The sequence below is a fragment of the Salvelinus namaycush genome, chromosome 23, assembly GCF_016432855.1.
Source record: "Salvelinus namaycush isolate Seneca chromosome 23, SaNama_1.0, whole genome shotgun sequence".
NCBI classification, from domain to species: Eukaryota; Metazoa; Chordata; class Actinopteri; order Salmoniformes; family Salmonidae; genus Salvelinus; species Salvelinus namaycush.
Genome location: NC_052329.1, coordinates 8,138,065 through 8,150,075, shown reverse-complemented (window position 1 = coordinate 8,150,075; position 12,011 = coordinate 8,138,065). Strand labels below are relative to the sequence as shown.

General features: G+C 45.0%; 1 protein-coding gene across 2 annotated transcripts; it reads left to right on the top strand.

Annotated features, from left to right (window-relative positions):
- The first annotated feature begins 3,589 nt into the window (after positions 1–3,589).
- Positions 3,590–11,038, top strand: slitrk3a (SLIT and NTRK-like family, member 3a). 2 transcript variants are annotated; one of them, XM_038961019.1, is made up of 3 exons: positions 3,590–4,129; positions 4,670–4,762; positions 6,229–11,038. In XM_038961019.1, exon 3 carries the CDS (start codon positions 6,279–6,281, stop codon positions 8,982–8,984), a length of 2,706 nt encoding a protein of 901 aa, XP_038816947.1. In that variant the 5' UTR covers positions 3,590–4,129; positions 4,670–4,762; positions 6,229–6,278; the 3' UTR covers positions 8,985–11,038. The 2 variants fall into 2 exon arrangements, with proteins under 2 accessions (XP_038816947.1, XP_038816946.1); XM_038961018.1 differs by lacking the exon at positions 4,670–4,762.
- The last annotated feature ends 973 nt before the right edge of the window (positions 11,039–12,011 follow it).

Here is a 12,011-nt window from a genome sequence, read left to right as displayed (position 1 = left end):
TATATCCCACGCTGAATCCTGACTCATATTTCCCTCTCTTCTCTGTTATATCCCACCCTGAATCCTGACTCATATTTCCCTCTCTTCTCTGTTATATCCCACGCTGAATCCTGACTCATATTTCCCTCTCTTCTCTGTTATATCCCACCCTGAATCCTGACTCATATTTCCCTCTCTTCTCTGTTATATCCCACGCTGAATCCTGACTCATATTTCCCTCTCTTCTCTGTTATATCCCACCCTGAATCCTGACTCATATTTCCCTCTCTTCTCTGTAATATCCCACCCTGAAACCTGACTCATATTTCCCTCTCTTCTCTGTTATATCCCACGCTGAATCCTGACTCATATTTCCCTCTCTTCTCTGTTATATCCCACCCTGAATCCTGACTCATATTTCCCTCTCTTCTCTGTTATATCCCACCCTGAATCCTGACTCATATTTCCCTATCTTCTCTCTCATTAAGCAATAAGGCCCAAGGGGGTGTGGTATATTGTCTGCATACCACGGCTCAGGGTTGTTCATATTCTTGACGCATCATGGAGTGGCTGGATACAGCCCTTAGCCGTGGTATATCGGCTATATAACACAAACCCCCGAGGTGCCTTATTGCTTTGATAAACCGGTTGTCAACACAGTAAGGCAAGGAATGACTCATCTAAATTGAAAATGTTGCTTTATTAAATAAATACATTCTGCCAGAAAAAGTAGTCCTGACAAAAGTCGCGTTACTAGACTGGTTGCTATGCAATAGAACCACAGGCTAGCTAGCAAGCATACATTAAATGTATGTAAAAACCGAGCATTAGCACCACTTCCAGAGTGACTAACTCACGCCAATTATGTATTCATGTTGATCTGAATGTTGCCATGTATTGTGTAGGAATGAAAAAAATGTCCCATGTTATCGTTGGTTGTTTGCTTGCCCCATGTTTTTTGTTTGTTGGCTCAAAGCTGTTGGAAATATGAGCTGTTCTTTTAGCTGGGGGAGCTGCTGCTGTGTCAGATAGAATAGTGCTCCACCGCTTCCTCACTTCCAGATTTGGCTTCCAGTAACTTCCAGAGAGGTTTTGGATCTGTGTCCACTGACAGACATTATTTCTCGTGTCTCTAGTCTGGCATCCAGCAGTTTCTGGATCATGGTGTTTCGGAGGCAGTGGTTTGCTATTTTGCAGGTCTTTGGCAGCATTGTTGCGAGGGTGTTCTCTCTGCTCTTTTGAGGACCTGAAACACAAAACAAAATAACGTTAGCTAATATTTAGGCCTACAAAGCTACCGCTTATATTGCCAGGGTAAATTAGATTGAGCTAGCTAGCTAACAGTTACATAGCATATGTATCCGTTAACTGCTCTCCATTTCGGGTGGAGGTACAACGCCGGGGCGTCGGAGGGAAGGAGGGGCAGATACTTCTTAAGGGAAGCTACTGGGCAGAGGGGATCACACTGGGCAGAGGGGATCACACTGGGCAGAGGGGATCACACATAAATCCCCGTCCAATCTCCCTGCATGTCGTGTTCAGTTATGGCTGCGTGGGCAGCTTTGTTGCGCCCCTCTTTCCTCAACTTTTTAATTCCGACTAAAAACACATTGTTGCTCGTTGTGAATTCGGAGTCCTTCTGTATATTCCATGCCGAACTGAGAGTGGGGTAGTTGATATGTCGGTTTAAACCAGCTCTGAGTCCAGCATATCTACTAATCACATATTCTTCGCCATTCATGTTTCTCACTGAACCATAAACGTACCGTAGACATTCAGCTCCGTTTTTGTGGATTCCCAAACTCACAATTTATCAATTTTTCTGTACGCCAGTCAGTGAAGCAGGTAAGTGCTCATTTTGTTTGTTTCACGGTATTTATTTTCATTTATTTTTCTCTCAAGTTCATCTAAACGCTTATTTTCTAAATCGGAATGTCAAACTATTGTTGATGTAGCCATTGTATCAAGGTGAAAAGGCTAAACGTCATCGTCATGGTACACGCTAAACGTCATCGTCATGGTACACGGTCACACATACACAAAGATGAAAGCTGTTTTAGCCAATCAGCGTTCAGTATTCAAACTACCCGGTTTATAATCTGCTATATACCACCCTGAAACCTGGGCCTAGCATACCAGCCTGGGCTCTCTTGTGTAGCGGCGTGACATGTGAGTCAGTAGACTCTGTCCTCCTATCTCCAGAGCACTGTGCCTCATGTTCCTGACCCTGGTATGTAGTCCTCTGACAGCTGGCCAGGGACTAATGAACTCTCCTCTCATATCTCTTAGGATGTGTCAGGCTGGGTGTGAATGTGTAGGAGTGTGTGTGTGTGTGTGTGTGTGTGTGTGTGTGTGTGTGTGTGTGTGTGTGTGTGTGTGTGTGTGTGTGTGTGTGTGTGTGTGTGTGTGTGTGTGTGTGTGTGTGTGTGTGTGTGTGTGTGTTTGCCAATGGGGGTTTATTTTGGGCCATAATCTGGGACACAGAAATTGCCACAGATACTGTAAAGCCTGGGGCTGCCTAACGACCAAAATCACCTGACTCATGCTGCCACAATACAATTCCCGTAGACTATAAACTAAGCTCTGATACTGTGCATGAAAACAATAAGAGAAAATCCCTTCTTTTCACATAGAAGAACAGAACGGTGATTTCAGTTATAATCCAACATTTCACAAGAATAGTTCAATCCTGAACAGGCCACGAATAAAGAGATGCAGGCCTAGAATACACTATTTACTTTAGATGTCAAAGGTGTAACCATTAAATATTGTTTGAAAAAAGCAACATAACAAAATAAGAATATAGATGTTTGTCTTGATCATGGTAATGTCGAGGTGAACGAACAAAGTACATCATGCGATGTGATGTGGCCCTGGCTCTCGTGCGGGGTTGTATTGCCCGCTGGAGGCTGCGCGAGGAAAGGCAAGGAACAGAATATGAGCGCTTCTTTTCCTCTCACCGCGCGGTAACTGCTGCAGCGAGATCGACATGCGAGAGACTGTCAGGAGTCAATGACTACATTCATTTCTATTCACAGAGAGAGAGAGAGAGAGAGAGAGAGAGAGAGAGAGGGAGAGAGAGAGAGAGAGAGAGAGAGAGAGAGAGAGAGAGAGAGAGAGAGAGAGAGAGAGAGAGAGAGAGAGATGGAGACAGAGAGAGGGAGAAAGAGGGGGAGAGAGAGAGAGAGAGAGAGATAGAGAAAGAGGGAGACATAGAGAGGGAGAGAGAGAGAGAGAGAGAGAGAGAGAGAGAGAGAGAGAGAGAGAGAGAGAGAGAGAGAGAGAGAGAGAGAGAGAGAGAGAGAGAGGGGCGAGCTAGAGAGGGAGAAAGAGAGAGAGAGAGAAAGTCAAGTTTAGTTGTGTCATATGCTTCCACCCAAAAATACACAAGATAAGCTGTAGTATGAACTGTGTATGAAGTCAATGTATTGAAGTTAGTAATTTTCTGTATATGGTAGCCATTGACATGGAAACTCTCCACTGTGTGTGTGTGTGTGCGCAGAACCACCCTCCCCGGGTGCACACACGAACGCACGCGCCTCTCTCTCCTTTCCAACAGAGAGAAAAAGAGAGTTCCCTGACCCGCGCTCCCATTGCGACAGTCAGCGCGCGCTCCTCCTTCTTTCTCTGAGCACCACCGACACCATCCAGAACCAACGGCAACGTCCCTTCCATCTTACCCTCGTTATTCCCCCTCTCTCGCCAGTTGCTCCCTCTCTCTTCACTTTAAGCTCATTCCCGTGATGTCTAAAGAAGAGCCGACCGAGAAAGAGTCTTTGCTATGATCCACAGAGGGTTGGCGCATCGGACAGTGCTGGGAAGTTTCAGCCAAGGAGAGTGCAATTTCGCCCGGCTACACTGTTGAACGTTCGTCGAGAGAAGCAAGCAAGCTGAGGACCTGCATCATAAGCAAAGTGGATTGAAAAAAAAGAGAACATTGTATTCCAATCACGTCTTCATTTTCTCTCTCTCCTGCCAGAGCGGGAGGAGGGAGAGAGCGAGGGAGAGAGAGAGAGAAAGAAGGAGAGAGAGAGAGCTCAACGGGAAAATATCGTAGGAAGAGAGGCAGAGGAGAGAGAGAGAGATTCAACAATATTTAAACTAGTGGCGTTTTATTCCGGATGCTGTTAAATTGCAGTGCCAAAGTAAGGTGAGTGGTGCGTGTGTGCATCTACGTGTGTGTTAATGCTTATGTGTGTTGCATATAGCTAAGCCTCGGACTTGGTAGGGGAAGAAAAGCACTCGTTGATAATGAGAACGGAACAGAGGAATCTGGGTATCCTATCTGATCAATGGGCATTTGTTTACCATATTCAACGGTTTCGAGACGATGTCACGACGAAAGCAACCGCAGTACTGTAGGCATGCGTTTCAGCAGCTTCTCTTCATATCCATATAGGTGCATTTTCTATGCATTTAATATTCCCCAGTTTGTACTATTATTCAGGTTTGCCAATTATTTAAGATTCAACAGATATATTGTCAATTTCCTTATTTATAATTTCATTATGTTTTCCTTATAGACTATCGTTCCCATAACCTATGTCCCTTCATGGATACAGTTACCCTGTGCTAACAGCTTGTGGTGTGGTCTTTGTGCCGGGTTTGATTGCGTTATGCTATATGGATGTGTGAGACTCATTCCTATGCATATCTTCCTTTGCCTCTCCTTCTCTCCGTCTCTCAACAGCCCGTAACGGAAGACCGGGATATCTCACCTTCCCCGCCACAAGGGCACCTCACACCCAGGAGATGTGAAGTCAGATCCCCTTAAACTGAGCAGGTACTCCGGGATATAACAGCTGATACCCTGGGAATATAACCCTTTACCACCAGCTGTGGGACGCAGAAATGCTTAACGATGGGAAAGATTCGGGGAGAATGCGTTCGGACTAACTGGATGTCGATGATTCTCTCTTTTGAGTGTTTTGGGAATTGTGTTTTATTTCAGTGCCACCGGTTTAATGGACAGCGGCCGCGGGAGTTTTGTGTGTTTTCCATGGGATTTCAGAACCACGGAGAGCGCATAGATTTGAAATACAAACCAATTGGTGGAGGCAGGGCACTGGGAACATACAAAGTGCACTATTCATCGCAGTCTGTGTGTGTGTGTGTGTGTGCGTGTGCTTGCGCGCGTGCAGTTTTAACACGATCGGAGACAACGGTAAAGGGAATCGTTTCATAGGTGAAGTGCCCTAAGAAATGACAACTTTTTTTTATTTTACAATGACCATAAGGACCGGGGGCTAAGGGAATTCACGGGCGGGGAGACGACAGATCCATACAGGCAGGCAGGCGTGCTGCGTGGGAGAGGAGAGTAGCGCTTGCCAACATAACCTCTCAGAGTTACTTTGTATTTCTCTCTCTATCCCTTTAGCAGCTGATGTCATCTACCGTTCATCTAGTTGTTTTTATCGAAAATCTGATATTATATTTACATGTGGAGGTTAGGCTAAACATATCTTATTTGGGTAGGCTATGAACAATCTGCAGTCAATTGGTTCTCAAACAGCTGCCCCAAAGACAACAATATGGGATCTGTTGTCACTTTGATGTTTTGATCAGAAAGGGTTCAGTGCCGATCTGACAAATAAGGCATAATGCCCAAACGTCCTCTAGTCCTCTCTGGTCCGTACCTTGAGCCATGGTGACAGCTCAGTCCTTGTCCAGTCCCTCGGTTAACGGGGTATAGCTCACGCTATGGTATGATTAATCTGGCGAAACCTGCACCGTCATTAATTTTCACAACAACACAGCGAACTTCGGTGTCTGATTTACCGGGAGAGGTTGGCTATGTTATGTAATAAACACAGAGAGATCACCTCTCCTCTCTTCTCCACCCTTCACGGCCACCTGCTGTTGCCTTCATTTATTCATTGAGATAAGCATCTTTGAGTTTGATTTATTTTAACCTTAGGCTAGTGGTAGATCCTCGGTGTTGTGAAATATGGTGACCTTAACAAGGGTCTAATAGGGGAGATTTGTTATTATTATTATTATTTTTAGGTTGGTGTGTAACGAGCTAAACAGTGAGTTGGCTACATTGATAAGCCAATGTCATTGTATTCTTTCATTTCCATGCGCACCTTCCATAATTTAATATCTCTCTATCTTTCTCTCCTCTCTTTTTCTCACTCTTCACCCGCTTACCCTGTGTGTGTGTGTGTGTGTGTTTGTGTGTATGTGTGTGTTTGTGTGCCCCCTTTCCCCTCTCCCCTCTCTCGCTCTCTCTCTTCTCTACTGTTGCAGTGCTTTGAAGGGGCTTGCCATAGCCGTGACTTCATCAGGTCTCAGTGAGGATGCTGTGGGTTACCTTGCTGAGCACCATAGCCCTAGGATGGACCACCCCGATCCCACTGCTGGAGGACTCGGAGGAGATCGACGAACCCTGCTTCGAGCCCTGCTACTGCGAAGTCAAAGAGGGCGTATTTCACGTCCACTGCGACAGCAAAGGATTTACGAACGTCAGTCAGATCTCCCAGATATGGACACGGCCCTTCAAACTCAACCTACAGAGGAACTCCATGAGGAAACTGTACTTCAACAGTTTTATTCACCTCAACAATGCCGTGTCCATTAATCTGGGGAATAATGCACTACAGGACATCCACGCCGGAGCATTTAACGGATTGGGAATTCTGAAACGGCTGTTCCTGCATGAGAACAAACTAGAGGTTTTCCGGAATGACACTTTCCTGGGTCTGGAAAGCTTGGAATACCTGCAGGCAGACTATAATGTCATCAAGAGGATAGAGAGTGGAGCGTTCAGGCACCTCCACAAACTCAGAGTGCTCATCCTAAATGACAATCTGATACCAGTCCTGCCCTGCTACCTATTCAGGTCGGTGTCACTAACACACCTAGACCTGAGGGGAAACCGGTTAAAGACTTTACCATATAAGGGCACTTTGGAATATGTGGGCCGGAGCCTGATGGAGATTCAGCTAGAGGAGAATCCATGGATCTGTGAGTGTGATATAGTTCAGCTAAAAACATGGTTGGAACGTGTTCCCTACACAGCACTGGTCGGGGAGATCACCTGCGAGTACCCCTTCCACTTGCACGGGAAAGATTTACGAGAGATCAAACGCAGTGAACTCTGTCCGTTACTTTCAGACGTGGAAATCGAGGTCAAACTGGGAATCCCCCGGTCTCCATTTAACAACGAGAACACGTGGCCAACGAAACCTTCCTCCATGCTGTCGTCGTTCCACAACACGGCGTCATCTGTGGAGTACAAAGAGAGACATGTCAAACCCACCAAACGACCCAGGCCCACCAAAAACTCTCCAACCCCTCGTAGCCTCTACCCCGGCCTGAACCATCCCCCAATAGCTGGCTACCAGACCCGCCCCCCCATCCCTATTGTCTGCCCCTCTGGATGTATCTGCAACCTCCATATCAACGACCTGGGGCTAACGGTCAACTGTAAAGAGAAGGGCTTTCATAATATCTCAGAGCTCCTGCCCAGGCCTCTCAATGCCAAGAAACTTTACCTGAGCGGGAATCTGATACAGAAAATCTACCGGTCTGATTTCTGGAACTTTTCCAGCTTGGATTTACTACACTTGGGGAATAACCGGATATCGTATGTCCAGGAAGGGGCATTTATCAACCTTCCCAACCTGAAGAGTTTATATCTGAATGGGAACGACATTGAGAGGCTGACTCCCGGTATGTTCCGGGGCTTACAGACGTTGAGTTATCTTTATTTTGAGTATAACGTTATTCGTGAGATCCAGCCGGCATCCTTCTCTCTCATGCCCAGCCTTCAGCTTGTTTTCCTCAACGATAACCTCCTCCGCACCCTCCCGACCGACGCCTTCGCAGGCACCAGCCTGGCGCGACTCAACCTCCGCAATAACTACTTCCTGTCCCTGCCCGTGCGTGGCGTTCTAGAACACCTGCATTCCATCGTCCAGGTGGACCTTCATCAGAACCCCTGGGACTGCTCCTGTGACATCATCCCCCTCAAAACCTGGATGGAGAAGCTGTCCTCTGTAATCATGGTTAGTGATGTCATCTGTAAGACTCCTGATTTTGCCTTTGGGAAGGATCTGAGGTCGCTGGATGCTGAGATCATCTGTCCAGAGATGAAATACTCATCCGGACCCTCCCCAGCTCTCCTCCCTTCTGATGACATGACCACCGGTAGCTCTGGTCTGGGGGAGGCTGGGGGGAGGGGGCCGGTGCCTCTATCAGTCCTCATCCTCAGTCTTCTCATTCTGTTCATCTCAGCGGTTTTCGTGGCCGCGGGCCTCTTCGCCTTCGTCCTGCAAAGACGGAAGAAGCTGCCCTTCCGGAAACGCTCTGAGGTGGATCTGACGGGAATCCAGATGCAGTGCAGGATATTCGAGGATCCGCCGAGACAGACCAGCAGTGGAAGCATAGGTTCACCAGAAAAGCCACCCAGCGGACACACACATACACATACACACACTCACGGTCACGTTGGCCACACACACAGTCACGGTCACGTCTATGATTACATTCCTCACCCTGTGACGCAGATGTGCAACAACCCCATTTACAAGCCCCGGGAGGGGGAGATAGGGGAGCAGTTTGCAGAAACAAAAGAGAACAACAGTAATTACCGAACCCTCTTAGAGAAGGAGAGAGAATGGACCCTAGCCATGTCTAACTCACAGCTCAACACTATCGTCACGGTAAACCACAATACAGGGGATAAATCAGGATTTCACGAGAACGGCGGACTGTGTCCCACCGTGATTGACAGCCAGAGACCCACGCCGACTGTTGGCTTCGTAGACTGTCTGTATGGAACGGTCCCGAAACTAAAGGATATGCACGTCGCACACGCACACCCACCCGGTATGCAATACCCGGACTTACAACAGGACGCACGTCTCAAGGAGACGTTGCTGTTCACAGCGGGTAAAGGCTGCTTCCCTGACCCATCCCAAAGCGATTACCTTGAGTTAAGAGCCAAACTCCAAACCAAGCCGGATTACCTCGAAGTACTGGAGAAATCATATCGGTTCTAACACACGGAGAATAGCATAAGCTACATACAAACACACACTCTCACTTTTCCATACCCCAAACGGAACAAAATCACGGACAAAAACGAAACAAAAAAGCAGCATGATAATACAATTAAAAGGTATATTACTAAACGTTTTCCCACCAAAATCGCTTTGGAGGAAAGGCCATTCTCAGATATTCAATGAAGTGCCTTTTTTCAGAGTAGCCAGCAATGTTATCAACCCTTATTTTTATATGGAACAGATTGGTCTATATACCAAGGAGAGTGAGAGACCAAGAAAGAGAGGCACCGGGAGAATCACAACATCCGAAAATATACCCCATCAAATCGAGCCCTTCATACGCTCTCAAATGGTGGAGTGGAGTAACCCCGTGCGCGAGAGGAGCTGGAGCAGGATTTCTCCGTGTCCGTTGGGCTCATGTTTCTGTCTCTCTGTCTTTTACGTGGACATATCAACGCCCGGGTTCCGTGCACATGAAGTTTGTAGGAAAAATAAATCAATAAAAAATAGAATAAATTGCAGTTTGCTGCATGCACTCGCTCCATTGCAGTGGTGGGGGATTTGCTCAGAACTATCAGTCACGTGTTAATAGAGATACTGTAACACATTACGGTTCAGTGTTCTATATCATTTTATATATTAGTATCATTATTATTATTATTATTAATAAAGAGGACTACTATCTATATCTGGGTGCAATTCTCAAGGACGTACTCACCCGAGGATGAAAATAACATTTGTGAATATATTATATGATGACGCTCAAGGTTTTCTGGAAATTCACGCACTTTCTTATGAACAATGCTTCGGATTATCTATCTCATCGACACTACCGGCTTTGTAGGAGGCACTTTTAATGTTTTCTCTCTCACAAAGATCTGAAGAAATTATCTGCATATATTTATTCTGTAATTTCAGTGAACATTTTATTGTAAAGGTAATGTTAAATCAATGTATAGTGAATATGCGTCTGGTATAGCCTTCTTAATAAAAACTCTTAAATTAAATGAAAAGGGTGCTACCACGGAACGTTTGTGAACAACGTAGAGGTAATGTGTTTGGTATAGCGCTCTACTGTGCTGTGTCTGTCTGTGCATTGCAGAATGATACATTGACATTTCTAGTGGCTTGATTACATTTTTAGTTGTGCTGCTGTTGGCAAGGATATGTGAATTCGCTGCTACTCCGCAATGGTAGCGTACTTAAGGTAGGCTAGAGTCGGGAAGGCGTGCAACTATGAGAGTAGCTGGTGATACAAATGAGAGAAAGAGAGGGGTACATCTTTGGAAGATGCAGAATTGAAAATGGCCCAATGAATGAATCAAGTTTTGTCCGATGGGTAATATAAATACACCATTGTGTTCCCATTTCCTTGCTACAGTTTTCATATGAAAGTTCAACGAATTATCTTGAAAAGGCCGCGAGTCTAAACGAGAGACGTACTCTCACTTGATGCTCATTCGCTGCAGAATGACATTACATATTTTGTCCACACGAGGGCGACAGCGGGACACTCAGATTGCCAGTTTAATAACTATACTGCTGGTTTGTTAGAAAACTATTGCCAGACTGTTCTCCTATCATTAGACTGCAATACATTTAATCCACTACCAAATGAAACACTAGGCCTGTACATTATTTAATATGGTCTGTTATATTTGGTCAAATTCAAATACAATAATCATTAAGAGAACATTACGTTTGCTTTGTATTATTAATGAGATCAGTAGAATCTGAAGAGTTTATATTCATCCCGTGCAGGTAATATAATGGTTATTGTTATATAAAGGATGTTCTATATCGATCATGTATTTTTGAATGGCCTTAAAGAGGGAGAACACACGTGACAGGGAAATGGGTTTCAAGCAATGTCATTCAACTCAAACCAATTGACCATTTGACGTTCCATATCATGTAAAGGCCCAGTGCAGTCAAAAACGGATTTCAATGTGTTTTATACATATATTTCCACTCTATGAGGTTGGAATAATACTGTATAATTGTGAATATTATAATAATGCCCTTTTAGTGTAAGAGCTGTTGTAAAAGACCGCCTGAAATTTCACCCTTTTCGGGTGGGATGGAGTTTTTGTCTGCCTGTTGACATCATCAGGTGTTAAATTAGTTAATAGACCAATAATTAAGAGTGTTCCAAACCTCCCTGCCAATAACAGCTAGTTGTCTCTTTCCCCTCCCATCTCAGACCACTCCCAGACAATTCTAGCATCATTGTTGCTCGAGAACTTTGCTCTTTATTTTGTTTCTTTTTTTTCTTTCTTATTGACCATTTTATTTGAAAACTATCACAGGAAGGTACTTAATTGTTACTCAGAAATGATTTGATTTGAGATAAAAAAGGACTGCATTGGACCTTTAAGATGTTACTTGTTGGTTGGGGCGGAGTCAGAAAAGGAGGTAATTGAGCCAGATAAGGAGATGTTGCACTTTGCAGGAAAGTTAAGTGATCTTGAAGATATATTAATGTTGAACGGATTGTCATGTCCATCTGTAATTGAGTTTATTATTTATTAGTCATCAGGAGCATACAACTACCTATATGTTTCTACCATAGTCACTGTCTCCCCCATTTGACAATCTCTCTCTCTCTCTCTCTCTCTCTCTCTCTCTCTCTCTCTCTCTCTCGCTCAAACACACACACACACACACACACACACACACACACACACACACACACACACACACACACACACACACACACACACACACACACACACACACACACACACACACACACACACACACACACTCATTATTAGCACTGTAGCATCACTTTAGGCGAAGGTCTACAATATTTAGTTTGTCTACCCCACCTCTCCATCCCCATTCCTCCTCCCCAACCAGACTGATTGAGGTCAGCACTTTTCTGCATGCACTCTGTTTGATTAAAACAAACCTGAATTATTCTATTTTAAACGATACGTAGGGTTCCATAATGATCCACCTTTATATTTCTGTGATTCAGTAGGGTGACACGGTCCACTATTTTGATTAATGTTATTTGGG

Excerpts from the sequence above, each read along its gene's own strand:
- slitrk3a (XM_038961018.1), top strand. The coding sequence starts at position 6,279 with ATGCTGTGGGTTACCTTGCTGAGCACCATAGCCCTAGGATGGACCACC.